This window comes from Aspergillus affinis, assembly GCF_023601865.1.
Source record: "Aspergillus affinis strain CMG 70 chromosome Unknown NODE_165_length_64082_cov_85_377924, whole genome shotgun sequence".
NCBI lineage: Eukaryota > Fungi > Ascomycota > Eurotiomycetes > Eurotiales > Aspergillaceae > Aspergillus > Aspergillus affinis.
The window spans coordinates 1-18,241 of record NW_026515946.1 but is presented as its reverse complement, the minus strand read 5'-3'; the positions used below and the strand labels follow the sequence as shown (position 1 = coordinate 18,241).

The following is an 18,241-nucleotide window of genomic DNA, read 5'->3' as shown; positions in this document are numbered from 1 at the left end:
ACCTTTATCTACTATAAACCGGTGGTATCTAGTGAAAATTCCATATGCTGCTGAACTGTTTAAACTGGAGAGAAAGCAATTATCAAAACTCCGGTCTTAATAAGAAAAGAAATTATATAAAACGTAGATTACCCAAACTCATACTTACGCTCACGCCTGATCTGCCCTTACCCGCAAGGTATTCTCAAGCAACCTCACCAACGACTTCTTATTTTGTTCCTTCACCCCAGATCTCTGCGACACGTCATGCACAGCCCAATCTAGAGGTGTCATTCCCAAATTATCAGGAGTTTTCAAATCAGCCGTCTCGCTCAACAGCATTTCCGCAATCTCTTCGTCGCAGTTCTGCGCCGCATGGGACAACGGCGCTCGCCCGTCCCCGTCTTTTCGATTCATATCGACCTGACCAGTCTTTAGAAGTAACTTGACGACTAATCTGTGGGCGCCCCTCGCAGCCCAAGAAAGAGGGGTTCGTCCGTAACCGTCGCTCGAGTCGGGGTTGACTCGTTCAGGACCGCAGTCAAGAAGGGTCTGGACTACATCTTCGCGACCGTAGGCTGCGGCCTTTGCGAGAGGGGTCCAGAGGCATTCGCTCTTGGAGTCAGCCTCGGTTCGGGGATCGGCGAGGAGGGCTTGGAGGGCTGCTAGGTGGCCGTTTCCCGCGGCCCAGGACAGGGGAGTCCATCCATCGCCATCCTTGCTGTTGATGTCGACGTTGGCAGTAGCGATAAGGTGTTCAATGATCTTCACGTGTCCGTTCTCAGCTGCTAGAGATAGAGGCGTGCGCCCTTTCTTGTCCTGGGAATCGAGATCTATGTCTGGGGCTGCGAGGAGGGTTTTCACGACCTCCTCGTAGCCCTTGCTTGCCGCTACAGAGAGTGCAGTAGTGCTTCCTGTTTTCTGCGTGTTTATCTTGACTTTCCCGGTTTTCAATAGGTATTTGACGACTTTATTGTGGCCCTGTTGTGCTGCCCACCAGAGCGGGGTAGCACCTTCTCCTTCAACATTCAAATCCGTGCCTGGGTCTTCTGCAAGACGATGGACTACTGCATCAATGCCAAAGCGACATGCCGTGGTGATTGAGCTGGACGGCCAGGAAAGTGAAGATCGATACCATGTGTTCTCGGAAGTCCAGATTCTATGCAAGCTCGTTGCTGTGTCGCAGAGTGGAAGTGCCACCTCCACTATTGGATCTCCATCCTGAATCCCGGCGTCAATGAAATGAAGCATCCAGTTGTTGCTTGAATACTCGAGCAGTCCTTTCAAAGTAGTGTCCATTACATAGGAATGTAAGTAGCTAATGCATATGTCTGCTAGAAGTCTGTTAGACTCCAGTGGTCGTAGAATATGCTTCCATGTGCTGTCAAGCAATGGCTCTGATGACTCTGCAACACGGGATGAACTTGGCTGCACTAGAAACTCCTTTGCGGTTTGATGAAGCAGAAAGACTCTCGAGTCCATGATGACCACGAAGAGCCCGCATAGATCTCTGATCGTGTGTCGGAACCGCGTCTCTGGCTCCAACTCTTCGATGATGTTCTCGCACGATCGTTCGTCTTTTCCCAGGCTTGTAATCGCGATAGCCAAGGCCACCTCCTTCACAGTAAGCGGCCTTTTGGCAGCTGTGACAATATTCAAGATGCTCATTGGCTTTTCCCTTTGATGAAGCGGTATGCGGTCCAGCATTTTGTTGTATGCGTCGTCGACGCTCTTTGGGATTTGCTGTATTGCTCGTCGCACATTACCTCGGGTGAATCCAACCATGTTCTTGATCACGTCTAGCGTGAGGTCGACCCAGAGGTAGGTGCGGTTCGGAGTCGCCATTAGCTGATGTTGAAGATATTCCCGTTCACCAGCCTCAAGGGACTGTTGCTGACTGATTATTTCGACTCGTTTCTGAATTACCAGATCTATTTCATGAGAGATTTGCTCGACTTCTTCCTCGCCCTCGCCTTTCAAATGAATCGTCGGGAGGCGACTTTGTAGTTCGTAAAAGTTACGCCGTATGTGCTCATAGGGCCTGCTAGTCATCAGGAATTTCAAATTCGCATTAGAATCTTTGATGTAATGCTTTGTGGCTGCGTCCAGCAGCTCCTCTCTGTCGCCAGGCAAGCATTCATCCAAGGCATCGAGAATGCAGATAACCTCCCCAGCATTCTCCAAAACTTTGATGAAGGTTATCCAGAGATCTGGAAATGACGCTATGAAGTGTTCTCCGTTCTTATCAACCATATCAAGGATGGCGTCGTCTAATAGCTGTGGCTGAGCTAAGAAGAGCTGACGAAGAATTGAACACATCGCATTGGCAGCCGTCTTTTGATCTGAAAAGTCGTCCTTGAAAAAGAAATAGCAAACAGTCCGGTTCCTCGCTGGGAGATAATGATCCACTAGATATTTGGCTAGGACTGATTTCCCACAGCCCGGATCCGCAGACACCCATAGCAAGCTGCCACCCTGGTTGCTATTCCAGTGCTCGAAAAGGTGATGGTGAGTAAACCATTCGCATGTACCAGGAACGTGTTCGTTATTCCGATCTTTGCGGTCTTTATACTGGCAGACATAGAGGAGTAATAAAAATTTCTTCGCCTTCTCGTCTCGCGCCGATGCCTGCTGCCAAGTTAGATGTTTCTTCTGCGTATCTTGGATCTCCTTGAGCTTCGCAGAATCAATCAGTCCTGTAAACTTGGTTGCGTTCTCCTCGGAGCTTTTTAAATCTTCGAGCAAGGCCTTCCAGCCGTCCTGTTTGAATGCATTCCCAAAGAGCTGTACAACCAGAGGTTTCCGAAGATAGCACAGCGCCAGGGCTTGGAATTCTAGGATCTGACCGTACAGTTCCGTCAGAGCTGTTTCGAACTCTGCCTTGAACTCTTGATTTATCGACTGAGAAGATACCGAGCTCGATGGGTCTCGGTATAATCTTTCCGTGACATGAAGCCGACAGATCAAGCCCGAGGTTGTCTCCAAGCCCTGGAGAAGGATAGCATGCTGGTCCACTGCCTGGATGAAAAACTGTAGTCAAATTAATATCGACATGCATCAATTAATCTAACGTATAGCTCAACATATATAAGGCAAACCCACCGTGAGAACAACAGTAACCCCCGCGCAGGCAATAGCTGCCGGTGGACTGGCTGTGGCCGCCGTATTGACAATATCCTTCACCATAAGGATATTCTTCACGATCTGCATCAACTGATCGCGTACTTCAACGCGATGATCACCGGACTGAATACTCCATCTTCGGCTTTCGATCTGTTTGGTTTTCTGCTCTATCAAGCCCCGTAGTTGGTTTTTGCGGGCTGCTGTTCCGCTAGGCTCTAGTTTCGATTCTGAAGGGAGTTCTAGCTCTGCCTCTAGGATCTCGAGAGCTGTTTGCCATATTTTGGCCTTCCGTTCGTTTTGTAGGATTGTGTGCTCTGCTCGTTCCCAGAGACTCTCGAACTCCTGGTCGTTCTTGCCGCTGTTGTTGGTTGGCGAGGGTTTGTGCGGGGTCGTGGCAATTTCAGGTCCAGGGCTTGCGCCCCTCTTGGAAGATTTAGATGATCGGAACGAAGACCCTCTGCTGAGACTAGGGGTTTTTGAGGGGAGTTTGAGAAACTTTGGAAGGGAAGGCATTGCCTATTGCATGAAGAGATGGTTCATCGAGGCGGGATGGAGATCCTGCGGGGTTCAGCTCAGTGACGCCTGATCTACTAACCAGTTATGAATGGACGAGGCTGACTGGGCTGTGCTAACCTCAAGGCTGTACAAGGAGTCGCTATAGGTCGTGTATCTATGATGACTAACATGAATGAATGCACTTATTGGGATGATCATGGTTGTTGCCAGAGGGAAGGATGTCCCTGATGGCCCCTGGAGGGGAAATTGCTTGACAAACACCTGGTACCACACCTCAGGCATTCAATCATCCACGGAAGTTGTATAGCATAATCAACAAATGACCGAACGACAGAGTCTAATTCTCAAGGCAAGAATGCATGGGTATATAATGAATGTCTATGTACAAAAATCGAAAGTATTTATAGGTGTCAAATCACCATCCGAACTTCTCAACATGCATGTAGATGCCCTGTGCTCCGGTGCCCTTATGCACAGCCCGATCGTCACTCAAATACACGACGCTGCGACAAACGTCGTCAGAAAGGCCCTGGGGCCCGCAGACAACCACCGCGCTTTCGCCCTCAGCTTTCTCCAAGACCTTGCGAATGATATTGCGCGGCTGTGGGCGGCCAGCCAACACGTTCAGCTCATGCTCCCGAGCGTTTCGTATCGAGTCGGATTCAATGTATTTGACCTCTGTCTTGGGCTTTTCTGCCTCGTTCACCACCTCATCGTCCTTTCCTGACGGTTGAGGTTTAGGCTCAGACGGCGCAGCGTGTCCGGAGCAACTGCACTTGTGCTCGGTAATCTCGTCCTCGTCCTCAATGGCAGTAGTGCAGCAGCATCCGCCTCCAGGGAGGCAGCCGGAGTCCGTGGACTGCGAGACTGAGTTGATCGAAATGGTGTCCTTTTCCTCCGTCCTAGCAGGGAATTTCTCCTTTGAATCAGCATTGGTTATGACGGTGGTGGTGGTTGTGGGTGCAGGCGGAACCTGCGAGCATTGCGTTGGTCCGACCGCTGGCTGGGGCTCCAGCTTCTCATCACAAGTCACGTAAATGCTTAAGTCAAGCTCCCGGACCAGGTCAGGCTGGGCACATTGGCAGTTTTCGGCATCGGCGAGCAATGACTGCAGCTGCGTTTCGAACCAGCTTAGCTGAGCCCGTGATTTGATAACCCAAACGAATCGAATGCGCTTGGTCACGGCGTAGCGAGTCCTCGTTGCAGATTCGGCGCCCTCCGTTTTCCATCCGGCGATGAGATCGCGTAGGAATGGCAGCGTGAACGTAATTCCCATGCCTCCCGCGAGCAAAACAACACTGTCGAACTGGCGGAGAGGCCTGATTGCACCATATGGACCATCGAGAAATACGGTGCGGGGCCGATTTTCTGACTTAGAATCTGTAGAGCCCAGGATTTGGTGGTGTTTGGAAGCGTAACGAAAGAATCGTCGGGTGCCGCCTTTCTCAGCCCGGACGAGGAATTCCATCTTCTTGTCTTCGGGGATGGAGGCGATAGTGAAGGGGTGGCTTTGCAATGGCACGACCGAATGACAAGTCAGGAAAACATGTTGGCCAGGCTTCCATCGGATTCCGGGGTTCTCAATCGTAATGCGAGTGACGTTCCCGGGCAAGGGCGTGAAGGTCGCACGGTTGGCCCAAAGCGCATGCCCATTCTCTGTCTTCGATCGATGGAAGATGGAAAGATTGGCATAGGTGGCCCACACGTAACGGACGACTCGGTCAAACACCAATAATCCGATAGGAATCCACACCCAGACCTTGACTTCCTCGGGCGCATGGAGCCACACGGCAGCGATGAATCCGCAAAAGGTCACCAGGTGCTGAAGGACGAAGAATTCGTAGCTCAAACGTCGTACTGGTGCAGCGGACGAAAGAACGATAAAGGTGAGGATGATCCAGGCGGCAAATCCTCGCTGAGATAGAGGGTCATTCTTCAGCTGGTAGGTGATATAATCATAGCGTCCCCAGTTGCGAAACCAGAAACCCATGTGGATCGTTGTCGTGAGCCAGAGAGTCCGGGAAATCCATCGATGGTACCAGTTCAGACTTTCATAGCTCATGCCCACCAGAAATCCGATGATGTTTTGTCTTCCCGCCAGCAGGAAGATCAAGGGCAGTTGAGCGATAGCGACAAACCCCGTCCGGTAGCCGACATCCTCCCATTTCCATTGGTCGAAGGTGTCGAGTTTGTAAAAGCAGAAGACCAGCACGACGATGAGGTTAGCCAGAATTATAAATAGCGGGCCCAGTGGCGCAAAATGAATCGTGCGGCCCCCGAGTGACCACGGAGGCAGCGTCGCGTAGCTTGCCTCGCGGGTAATTGCCGTCAAGGTGGCATACGTGTTGAAAAACAGAGACTTTGGTTTTGACGGTGTGAGCGTCGAGTCTCGAAGTCTATATAAGATTAGCATGTTGATCTCCACCGCAAGGGACCTGCAACCTACCTTTGAAAAGCAAGGAAGCGATTTAAACCGTTCACGACGGCCCCGGCTCCAATGGCGCTTCCTACGACAGCCCAATACATTTTCTGGAGGTAGAAAAGATCCGGTACGCCATCGCCCATGTTCATATGGCCCATGGAGCCCATTGACATACCGTCCATCGACATGATTGCGGTGGATGTAAGGGAGAGTAAATCCTATCGATTTAGGTCTTGACGAACAGTACAGAGGGGATTGTTGGCGGGGCTCTCAGGACATTTTCAGATTGACCAGCAAATTGCCCGTTCGGAAGAGCGTGAAGGTAGGTAGGGACTGATGGAGTACAGAAAAGAGAGAGAAAGCATGGAAAGCGAAAGGAAAGAGGAAAGAAAGAACACAGCAGGGTATCACGGGCCGGGGATTACTACCACTTCACGCTCCGTAGTTAAGGTGAAAGAGGAAACTTGCTCAGGTGAAATCACAAAGGTAATAATCTGCTCAATGTGTACCGGTCGCATCGCTGGTTGGGTGGAAACATGCTCACGCCCCACTAGCCAACACCAATCATCACCCGAAGAAAGTGCTCACCCGCAGAAATGTGCTCAAGCGTGGATGACAATAGGCCTTGGCTAGACCGGCTTCATTTCGAATTGATTGTGTCTTGAAAGTCTCCGGCTCATCGTCCCTTTTATATGGCATCATGTCCACAATTGCCCTCTCTTCTTCTCTTCCCACGTCTTCAATCTTCTGACACCCTCCCGCGAACCATTTATTACCCTCAATCCTGGAGCCTCTATCCTCCTCCCGCTCAATTCCTCTCTAATCATCCGCATCCGTCCATTCCGCCAGACCAATCCACCCCCACCACCACCATGGATATGAGCAACATGGACCATTCGGGCAGTTCGAGCTCGTCGTCGTCATCCTCCAGCATGTCGATGGCCATGGTTTTTGTCAACGCCCATGACACGCCTCTCTTCGCCAATAACTGGACCCCCTCGTCCAGCGGCTCGTACGCCGGCACCTGCATCTTCCTCATCGTCTTGTCGATCATCGGCCGCCTGCTGGTGGCATTCAAGGCCGTCATGGAGACCCATTGGCTCAACACGCACCTCAACCGTCGCTATGTCACTATTGCCGGCAAGACGCCAGAAGTCGGTCGCATTGATTCCGACCCCGAAACAAAAACAGCCTCCCTCGTCACGGCGCAGGGCGTCGAAGAGTCCGTCCGGGTGGTGCGGCGGGTTGCGCGTGAGCCCATCCCGTGGAGATTCAGTGTGGATCTACCGCGGGCTTTTCTGTTCCTTGTCATTACGGGTGTATCATACCTCCTGTATGTGATTTCCTGCCTTCCTTCTCTTTGTGTTTTCGCCCCGTTTCAGCCGGCTAATTCTTATCTTTCCGTTTAGCATGTTGGCCGTAATGACCATGAACGTCGGATATTTCTGCTCCGTTCTCGCGGGCGCGTTTCTCGGAGAACTCGCAGTCGGACGCTACATTCAGTTCAACGAGCACGGACATTGATTTTGTCCGATGTATGAGTCTTTTTTTTTTTTTTTTTTTTCGAACTAAAATTTTGGATTTCTCGGAGTTTACTATATCCCGTACGGCGTTTTTTGGGCGAGAAGGAATACGACCACCTCATTGGCAGCGACGATTCCTACTAGAGCATTTACTGGCGTTTTGACATCAACACTTTCGATCTTTTGGTCAACACCATCATAACTACCCTCGTTGAAGCAGGCTAGTTTTTTGCACATACACATGCACAAGCACATATGTTATTATGAGACACGACCGTGCTCAAACATCCTTGTATATACTTACACAAAATATATCCATACCAAGACGTCGATCAACGTCATACAGAAAAGCTTGTACTACAGGTGGTCCCTCAATCAGTGTAATACGAGAACCCTGATAGGTTCTGTAGTCGGTGCATTGCACGCATGCAAGCGATCAATATAAGCTGCGTCCGCAAGATCTACGGACTATACATCTACAGACTAGCATCCACTTCTTGGTTCTGCAGGATCCCAGCCCTGGCCCACCCATATGCCGAGCCGGTATACCTACCATTCCGGGAGGGGCGTAGCCTGAGGCAATTTTTCAGAACACCAAGTGCTTTGCAGCCGTTAATCATGAGAGTATATTTCTATTTGAGCCGTGAGTTTTAAAGGTCTTGTTGACTTGTTCGCTAATGACACCCTCCCTCCCCATCATGATAACGTTTGCCCATGTCTCTCAACTAGAATAATTTATAAAGCTATTGTCGTTGATGGACAAATTGCCATAATTCAGTCTATACACTTCCAAATCAAAGCGTGGAGTCAAGTCGACTAATCCGACTTTCCGCCCTTCTTAGAGTCGAGTTTCTCGAGATACAAACTCCTAATACTCTCGCAAACACCCCAGATCCTCCTACGGTTCACCAGGCCAGGGAAGTAATCCGCCTTGTCTTTTTTATATCGCGACTTGTCATCAAGCTCCGACATAACCCGATAAAGTCGCTCATTCAATTCCTGAGACTTGCAAATGTCCACTTCGATATCGCGAAAGTCCCACAACCACGGCATATCAGATGTCAGCTTCTGCTGCCATGAGAGCGGCGTCGTCAGCATTGTCCACGATGCAGCTTTGAGTGCAAGTGCGGACGCTGTAGGAAGCAAGTTCAGAATCTCAAGCCGCAGTTCGCTCGGAAGCTTGTCGAATATATCTACCGTTGATGGGGGTTTTTGGGACTCGGTTGACTGCTTATCCTGGTTAACAGTGGCTTGGATCTTTTCCAAGTAACCCTGTAACTGGGGTATGTCGACAGGGTTCGTCACCAAGGCCTAGTTTATTTTGTGAGCATGACGTGGATCATCTGAGGAGAGGAAAGGAAGAAGAAATACCTCCTCGCCCTTTCTCGACACCCAGTACTGATCTTTGGGTGGTTTGGGCCCGCCGTAGTCTAGATCCAATCTGTTCCAGCGATTTGAAGCCACGATTCCTTCGAAGAGAGTGTAAAGAGTATCGTCGTCCATTGTTTCTTGCTTCGCATCTTTAATACATCTTGGGAGTATGTCTCGATAGCAGATGGCGTGGACAGGAAAGACAGGCTGTTGCTTGCCATCGGGGTCGTTGTATCTGGCTCAATTAGCACAGTTGCATAGAGACACAATGGGATTATATTTACGCAACAAAATCGATCGGTTCTTCGGAAGATTTGGTGGGAACGTTGGGATCTATGGGTCGTTAGGAGCGACGTAGAGGCATAATATTTGACATATTCAATACTAACCATCTCCTGGTTCAAGAGATAAAATCCCCTAGATCATGGGTCAGTACATTGTCTTGAAATAGTCTAAAATAGACGTAGGTCTAAATTCACATAATCCGAATATCTGCCCGGACCGGTCAAAAAGGCCCTTGCAAGTAGACATAAAAATCAGCATTTACTTCCCAATTCCTAGACTCCAATGGTGATAGAACATACTTTCGATCTCCCGACGCATCGGGATTGGACCCAAGACCGTGCACCTTTCCCAGCCACGTTGTATCGCTCTCTCCAATGGTATCCGCGCGATACGTATTCGGACTCTGGTCATCGGAATCAGCTACGATTCGTTTCTTGAAATTCGAAGCGCATATCGCGCAGTAGACATCCCAGCCTCCCATCATGCAAGAATGGTTTGAATTTGGGATGAGACGGATGGATAGACGATGTTGGACAAGGAAGGTTGTCGATGCGGGGAGGCAGCTCGTACAGCTCTATTCCTAATCTGGAGTTAGGGCCTTGGTGCTGCGTCATGCTTTCTGCAGTGGTGTATCTCGGAAGGTTTCCGCGAGTGAAGTATACGAATCTTTCATTTTGGATCATCTTCACTGTAACTTTTTTTTCTCCCTTTTGTTTGTTGTTGTTGTTTTTATTGGTTCATTTCACGGATACCAAGGGGGGTTCGACATTCTCATCTCCAAATATTTCCACGTAAGATCTGTCTTTCATAGGATATGCAACTACTGTTGGCAGAACATGAAACGATGATATGAGAGTTTAAAGCAGTGAACCATGAACGTATGCTTTCATAAGGGAATCGTCTATTATATCTATCAGGTTTAGAATTGTGCAGAATTATGAATAGCTAATGTCTCTCACATGTGCTCTGAATAATTCCTCCTCCACATGATAACGCGGATACTTCATCCAGGCCTTCTTGATTTTCCTACTCAAAATAAGTCATTTGATCTCGTATTTGAGTTGCTAGGGTTGACTATCCATGGCTGACAGTTGATCCATCTCTATTGAAGGGCGATAGCGCCAGATGAACCGCTGACATTTAAGATGATCGGAATGTCGCGGGGATATGAACTTTTTCTTCGAATCTGCAAGCCTCGAGTGACTGGTAATTGAAATTTGAAAAATCTGAATATGTATTCATTTTGGGCTCTTGGGAATGGCATACCGCTAACCGAGGAGTGATGTTAGGTTTAACAGTTCGCTGGGTATCATCGTTCTGCTCACTGCATTAGACAGGATATTGCTAAACGTATAATTTAAATTCTTATTTGGCCTTAAATTTCTGCTTAGCGGTTGCAACTGGAAAATTCGTTCGGATTGATGGCTGTCCTCGAATTAGGCGAAGACTGCAATCCTCAGAAGAATGGCCCGAATCCCGTAGGTACAGGGAGCTGTTGGGGTAAAGGAGCCCTAACAGGCTAGCACATTGACGCAGAAGCTAGGGACTTACTATTCTTTGAACAGTAATATATGCGAGGATAACAGGAGCTTTTAGTTTTTAAGATTTGAAGACCATAAAAAGAGGCACAGCTGAACGCAGGGTCCCAAAATTTGGGATGCGGCCACCGGCTGTTCCTGAGTCGGATCCACAACCTCCGTCGTCCTTAATGAAGATCCGCTGGTTCAGATTCAACTTAAAGCGCAACGATCGACAAAAGTTCTGGTCTAACATTACCTCGGATGAACCGCTAAATATTTATGTGTTGCACATGTGTCAATTCGTCAATTCTATAAATCAGTTCTTTCTTAGATTTTCTTTTCTTTGTGATATCCGCCACCGGTTGGTAAGGGTTAAAAAATGATCAAGGAGGAGAGAGAAAATTCAACGGCAGAGCCCCAGGAAACATTTTTTGGCCAGGGCTGGGGGGGGGGGGGTAGATAATCTGTTTGACTCCTGTTCAATATGTTTCGAAATCGAGCCGGAAGGACCAAAAGACAGCTTAACTACTTCACAAACGGCGACCATAGATCTGCCCTCTTTCCTTGGTTCCCCGAATTTTGGGCCTAATTGGCGATTTCTATTCAGGTACCAGGTACGAAAGTTTAATATGTTGTCTAGTCTAAACACATTCTCTCAAGAAAGGCATATAGAGGGAAATGCATTCCGATCCCTTCGATGCAAGCCAGAGGGAATAATTTCGCACAACCTCCAACATGTACGGGCTTCGCTCCTTTCTACTGTTCACGCTTGCTTTGCTACCGCGAGTTGCGCTGGCTATGCCAGCTGCTCGATCGGCAAATGATACCCGTCCTATTGAGCCCGTACATGATCCTTTCTATCTCCCCCCTGAGGGCTTCGAATCCTCTCCTCCCGGAACCATCCTGCGGTCCCGAGAACCTCCATTCCCAATTGCGGCCTTCAGTCTTGCCAAAGTGAACCTAGCCTCGGCGCATCAGCTTCTTTTCAGAAGTACCGATTCTTTTGGAAAACCTATTGTTGCTGCCTCCACGATCCTTGTCCCTCATAACGCCGACTATACCAAACTGCTGTCTTACCAAGTAGCTCAAGATGCGGCCAGCCCGAACTGTGCTCCCTCTTTTGGCCTCCAACTCCATGCCGCTCACGATAACTTCCTCGGTCTCATTATGCCCCAAGCTGAGATCTTGTTCCTGAGCTCAGCTCTGGGCAAGGGATGGATTGTCACAATTCCCGACCACCTTGGAACCAAGTCCGCCTTCCTGGCCAACAACCTCTCCGGACATATAGTGCTCGACAATGTCCGCGCCGCACTAAAGTCCTATGCCGTCACGCACGTCGCATCCAACCCCACAATCACCCTCTGGGGATACTCCGGCGGCAGTCTGGCCAGCGGTTTTGCCGCCGAGCTGCATCCCACGTATGCTCCGGAGTTGAAGATTGCCGGCGTTGCTCTCGGCGGCACCGTGCCCGAGATCCTGCCTGTCATCAAGACCGTCAACAAGGGCTTCTTTGCCGGCCTGGTCCCATCCGGCGTGCAGGGCCTTGCCAACGAGTATCCCAAAATCCAGAAGCTCATTGACACGAACGTTCTGCCAGAAAAGCTTGAAGACTTCCAAAAGACCAAAGACTACTGCTTGACCGAGGATCTGCTGCACTATCTCAACCACGACATCTACTCTTATGTCAACAACTCGGAGATCTTCGAGGGGCCGGTAGCGACCCAAGTCATTCAGGAGAATGCGATGGGTCAACACACGCCCAAGGTGCCCCTTCTTGTTTATAAGTCTCTCAACGATGAAGTCAGTCCCGTCAATGATACGGACGCTTTGGTTACGAAGTACTGTGATGGCGGCGCCGACGTGGAGTATAAGCGCGACATGCTGTCAGAGCACGGAGCGATGGAGATTGTCGGTGCTCCTGATGCTGTCATCTGGCTTACTGATCGCATGAATGGTGTTCCTGTCAAGCAGGGCTGCCATAACTCGACTGCTCTGACTAGCTTGACTGACCCCGGTGCCATTCTTGCGCTTGGCCAGGGTGTCATTAATCTTCTGTTAATCTTACTGGGTGCGCCATTGAAGCCAATTGCTTAGTGGTCGCCTCTGGTGACTACCTGCAAGCATTCGATATGAGCTATTTATGCAACGAGGTATGAGTCGGGTATCACGCTTTTCTTTTTTTTTTTTTTTTTTTCGCTTTCTTTATCTACTCCTTTTATTCCTATTCTATTCTTCTTTTTCTTCTTCTCCATGTCATCTTATGATCGATACTGGATAATTGGGTATTAATTTGGTGGTCTACATCAGTTAATAATCTTTGGATATGTCTAATTTCGGAATACCGGCGAGCTGAATCTAATAGGAGAGATAATTCATACTATTTTCCAAGAAATTTAAAGTTAGAAACTTGCTCCCAGTAACTACCTCTAATTCTGCAACATATTTACACTTATTGTTATCAATATATGTAGGTACCGCAACGACGGGAACACCCCGGAAACTCTCCAAGCTTTCCACAACAAACAAACCCCTTCCCTACGTCCTTGGAAAATTTGCTGCGTTTGAGCGAGAGATTCAGACGTGGCCGAGGGACTTTGTGGAACATACTCGTTGTCATGCGTGTGATGCGGAGGGGGAGTTGAAGAAATGCGTCAGGTGTGGAGTTATGAAGTATTGCAATAAGGTGAGAGGATACTTCTTATTAATATCTTGATCGCAAGGATAAGAATTAAGGTTACTGACAATGGCTACAGGAATGTCAGGAGATCGGTTGGAAAGACAAGAACCACAAAAAGGATTGCAAGACCATTGCGGACACGGACTTCCAGGAAATGTTGACGATGCAATGGTCTATATTCTGGGACTTTAAAAGCTTCCCCCTACGCAGTGAGTGAAGCTTTGGGTAGATGTAATTGGTGCATTGGGTCGGGACATGGGGCATTGGTGTCAGGTTGGCTTTGTCTGGGGCGGTTTTCGTTTTAATGGCATGAAGATACTAGGTAAGACTGGTGATAAAAACAAATTCAGATTAATTAATGATATTTATGGTTTTCTTCTATTTACTAAATCATCATCGTGAATGTATTTGCATAATAACACATACCAGAATTTAGTGTTGAGGCTTGGGGTCTATTTACAAGATTCCCCTTGCAAACAAAGCATCCTCTAACATTTCCGAGGAATAGCAGAAGGCTGTCTACCCTCAGTGAATGACAGAACCTGAAAATTTCTCTCTCGCACCCTTGAAGCTCTCGTATCTGTCGACCTCAACCTCTCTTCAACCTCCTCTCTATCGTACCCTTTCTCGAGTTCCTCACCTCTAAGGCTACGTCCAACATGCTGGATCCTCCGGCTCCTTTCAGGTCGAGCGAATTCGATTCTGTCATATCCATGCCTACCGGATGCTACGCTGATTTGCGAGACGTGACAGCATTTCCCAGCTTTGCAGACGTCCCGCACTCGCGTTTTAAATTCCTCGATGGCAACGCTCTGCCGCCAGACAACCATTGGTGTCTCCTTGCGGAAATCTTTTCCATTGAAATTTCTACCGATCTGGTCTTCGAGGTCATTGACAAAGCAGGCAGGCAATTCCCCCTTGCGTTCTGCACCGAAGATCATGGAAAGAGCTTTTACACGCCTCAGCTGCGACTTGGACATACTGTCGCGATCATGTATCCCGAGCGGCATCGATTCCTCGATGGCTATTGGGGAATTCTTCAGAATGAGTACTGCATTATCAAGGTACGCCCTGGCCTTGGATATCGCTTCTATCTCCTTGAAGCTGCCGAACTAAAAGTGTTTGTATCTCATGTAGGTTTTTCCTACGTCCCTTGACAACTTACTTCGTCTCAGCGATAGAATTCAGACCTGGCCAAAGGGCTTTAGCGAGCACACCAAGTGTCATGGATGTGATCAAAGCAAAGGATCACTCAGGGCCTGCAGGGTTCGTAAAATATTCAGATATTGCAGCAAGGTAAGATCAATGTTCTCGGAAAGCCAATCACGAGCAATCGCATGCTGGCCAAAGCTGTCGAGCCCAACAGCGATGACTTGCTACCTAGCTGTGGCCTTATGTGTAAAGTTGATGAATGCTAATAGCTGCTTCACAGGATTGTCATGAAAAAGGCCATAGCCAGACATGCAAAATTATAGCGGATACCAGTTTCCAAAGGATGATGACAACGGATTGGGTGGGTTTTCAAGGCTTCAAAACCTCTCTTTTCTGCAAACACTGAAGCCTTTGGGAAACCATAGGGCGATGCCAATATTTTTTCTCATTGATTCAAAAGTCTTACATTTTCGTCTTTCTGGGGTTATTGTTTTTACGGGTTTATCGCAGCTTTGCGGTCGAGTTTCGCCACGATTTACAGGGAACCGGGTATTCGCGGGAATTTTTATAACTGATACAGATATATCGATATGAAAGAGCTCATTGCTTTCTAAAATTTCATCTCTCCATTTGATAAAAACTGCGAGTAACGTCATCCGAGTCCAAGACCGATGCGAAGCGCAGCGCATCCTGGTGGCAGTTAGTCAGAGCGGGTATTGCGGAGAAGGAGGAACAGCGAAGACGGGGTAAAAGGAAGGGAGAAGCCCCGGCCCGAGGTCGATTTAGCCCCAGTCATTCATCGCTCGGCGGGGATCATCAACAACCATCTTTCATCACCGCAACTTTCTTCCCTTCTTTCTCTTTCCCCTGTCATAGATTTCATTTCCTCTATGACACAGATGATGCTTCGCTCGGTTCCTCGTCGGATTCCTCGACGCCTCCCCTCCCTCTCCGCGACTGCAGGCAGTCCCTCCCGCAACGCCCTGCGCTCCTTCACATGCGGTTACCCTCGGATGTCGGCCTCCCCGTTACCGCCCGTCGCTCCCCTCGTTTCCTCCTCATTGCCAGGCGACTCGTTCCAGCTCCTGTCCAGTTCCAACAAAGCTGGCGCGGCCGAAGATGCGCTCTACGAGCAACAGATCAAAGATGTTGAAGCGTGGTGGAATTCGCCTCGTTTCGAAGGCATTAAGCGACCATACAGCGCCGCGGACGTGGTCAGCAAGCGGGGTTCGCTTCAACAGACCTATCCCAGCTCCTTGATGGCGCGGAAACTGTTCAATTTGCTCAATGAGCGAGCAGCGGCGGGAAAACCTGTTCATACGAGTATGTGTTGGTCGATGAGTGGGTAGAGTTGCTGGAACTAACGTTTGTCGCAGTGGGCGCCATCGATCCGGTTCAAATGACCCAACAGGCACCGAACCAGGAGGTTCTGTATATTTCTGGCTGGGCCTGTTCCTCCCTTCTCACGAGCACCAACGAAGTATCCCCCGACTTTGGCGATTACCCCTACAACACCGTCCCGAACCAGGTGCAACGGCTATTCAAGGCACAGCAGCTACACGATCGGAAACAATGGGATGCGAGGCGGAAGATGACCCCGGAGCAGCGGAGCTCCAGTGAATACGTAGATTACTTGCGACCGATCGTCGCCGATGGTGATACTGGGTATGTGCTTTTGTCGAATACTTTGGGAACGGCCGATTGATTTGTTGCAGACACGGCGGCTTGTCCGCTGTCTTGAAGCTGGCGAAGCTTTTCGCCGAGAACGGGGCTGCGGCCGTCCATTTCGAAGATCAGCTACACGGCGGAAAGAAGTGCGGTCATCTTGCGGGCAAAGTGCTGGTGCCCATGGGCGAGCATATCAACCGACTGACTGCCGCTCGGTTCCAGTGGGATATGATGGGTGCCGAGAACCTGGTCATTGCGCGAACGGACTCGGAAAGCGGACGACTGATCAGCAGCGCTATCGACGTGCGCGACCACGAGTTTATCCTGGGTGTTACGGAGGATGTCGAGCCTCTTTCCGAGACCTTGCAGGCAATGGAGAGAGAAGGAGCGGCTTCTTCAGAGATTGACGCATATGAGCTGGACTGGGTTAAGAAGCACAAGCTTGTCACATTTGACGAAGGTAATTCTTTATCCCCTACCTCCCTCTCACATGTTTCCGATACTGATCATATCAGCCGTTGATGCGCACCTCAAGGCAGAGGGAGCCTCCCACTCCGCCAGGGACGCATACAAGAAGCGCGTGCAAGAGAACCCCGACCTATCCATCTCCCGCCGACGCGCCCTGGCCAACGACTACACAAAGACCCCAGTCGTCTGGTCCTGCGACAGTCCCCGCACCCGTGAGGGATTCTACCACTACCAAGCCGGCTTCCCGGCCGCCACCAAGCGTGCCAAGGAGTTCGCTCCCTACGCCGACCTCCTATGGGTTGAGACCGGGGACCCGAACGTCGAAAAGGCCGGCAAGCTCGCTGGCGAAGTACGCAGCGCACATCCCGGCAAGAAACTCGTCTATAACCTCAGTCCCTCATTCAACTGGATGGGCCAAGGCTTCGACGAAGCCTCTCTGAAATCATTCATCTGGGATCTGGCTCACCATGGGTAATGACACCCCACCCGTTCTCCCTCCTCCTTTGATTCAACGATCAAGACCAAAAAGCTAACACATCATAGATTCGTCCTCCAATTGATCTCCTTGGCGGGCCTGCACACCAACGCGACCATCACGACGGAACTCTCCCGCGCCTTCAAGGATGAAGGTATGCTCGCATACGTGCGCCTCGTTCAATCGCGCGAGAAAGAACTCGGTGTCGACGTCCTCACTCATCAGAAGTGGAGCGGCGCGCCCTACATGGATGGCATCCTGGGCGCGATCCAGAGCGGCAGCAGCAGCAGTAGGAGCATGGGCGAGGGGAACACCGAGAAGGGTAAGTTTGGGCGGGGACATATTACCGTTGCAGCTGGCTAAAGTTTCATTAGGGTTCTAAATGGATACGTTGTTCGGATGTTACGTGATGTTGTAGGATGTTGAGTAATTTTGAGATGATTTCTGTTCGGATGTCATATAGTCAAGTTTGATGTATCTTGTATGTAAATTTTGCGGGTTTTGTGTTTTCATGAATATTTGGTAATTATAGATTTCAAAGTAGATCAAATACCTTGAAAAGCAAAGAGGAAGAGGCGGGAGGGACCATGCCCTCTGTTACGACCTCTGTATAGAGCGATGCACAGCCAAGTCTATTGTTGGACCGCTTCTCCTTCCTAATGTAGTTTAGTGTGTCATCTGATCCTCACGGTAGATAGCTCTCTCGCAGCTACGCTGCACCTTTAGGAATTCAAGCATCTTTCCCATCTTGATCGCACCGCGATCCTGACAACTTACGAACCAAGAAAGAGTAGAAAAAACAGAAGGTAAAAATTTATTGACGGGACGCCTCCCGACCCTGGATCGATTGCTGGCTATATATATCCCTTTGTTTATCTGACTGAGCCTATGATATTCTACAATCGTTTCTCACTGCTTCTTGGCAGATTAAGAAGCGTAAGGTTCGTCCGGATAGTCACTGTCTATGACAGTAGGGTTGATAGTAGTTGGGGGGGGGGGGGGGGGGGGGGGGGGGGGGGGGGGGGGGGGGGGGGGGGGGGGGGGGGGGGGGGGGGGGGGGGG

The 18,241-nt window shown here is 49.6% G+C and overlaps 5 protein-coding genes across 5 annotated transcripts; 3 read left to right on the top strand and 2 right to left on the bottom strand.

Moving 5' to 3' along the window:
- Window positions 1-150: 150 nt before the first annotated feature.
- On the bottom strand, window positions 151-6,228 carry KD926_002909 (putative metalloreductase; the record flags this gene model as incomplete). Its single annotated transcript, XM_053094483.1, has 4 exons — window positions 151-3,009; window positions 3,082-3,568; window positions 4,038-6,014; window positions 6,065-6,228. The coding sequence occupies 4 exons, from the start codon at window positions 6,226-6,228 to the stop codon at window positions 151-153; spliced, it is 5,487 nt and encodes a 1,828-aa protein (XP_052950740.1).
- Window positions 6,229-6,912: 684 nt separating this feature from the next.
- KD926_002908 (copper transporter family protein) lies at window positions 6,913-7,564 on the top strand (the record flags this gene model as incomplete). Its single annotated transcript, XM_053094482.1, has 2 exons — window positions 6,913-7,373; window positions 7,450-7,564. The coding sequence occupies 2 exons, from the start codon at window positions 6,913-6,915 to the stop codon at window positions 7,562-7,564; spliced, it is 576 nt and encodes a 191-aa protein (XP_052950739.1).
- Window positions 7,565-8,379: 815 nt separating this feature from the next.
- On the bottom strand, window positions 8,380-9,703 carry KD926_002907 (uncharacterized protein; the record flags this gene model as incomplete). The annotated part of the gene is made up of 5 exons (XM_053094481.1): window positions 8,380-8,874; window positions 8,935-9,169; window positions 9,219-9,267; window positions 9,320-9,351; window positions 9,519-9,703. The coding sequence occupies 5 exons, from the start codon at window positions 9,701-9,703 to the stop codon at window positions 8,380-8,382; spliced, it is 996 nt and encodes a 331-aa protein (XP_052950738.1).
- A 1,771-nt stretch (window positions 9,704-11,474) lies between these two features.
- KD926_002906 (putative secretory lipase) lies at window positions 11,475-12,833 on the top strand (the record flags this gene model as incomplete). Its single annotated transcript, XM_053094479.1, has 1 exon — window positions 11,475-12,833. The coding sequence occupies one exon, from the start codon at window positions 11,475-11,477 to the stop codon at window positions 12,831-12,833; it is 1,359 nt and encodes a 452-aa protein (XP_052950737.1).
- A 1,242-nt stretch (window positions 12,834-14,075) lies between these two features.
- KD926_002905 (methylisocitrate lyase ICL2) lies at window positions 14,076-17,561 on the top strand (the record flags this gene model as incomplete). The annotated part of the gene is made up of 7 exons (XM_053094478.1): window positions 14,076-14,480; window positions 15,468-15,891; window positions 15,945-16,233; window positions 16,284-16,696; window positions 16,752-17,175; window positions 17,248-17,501; window positions 17,554-17,561. 7 exons carry the CDS (start codon window positions 14,076-14,078, stop codon window positions 17,559-17,561), a joined length of 2,217 nt encoding a protein of 738 aa, XP_052950736.1.
- Between the last annotated feature and the right edge of the window lie 680 nt (window positions 17,562-18,241).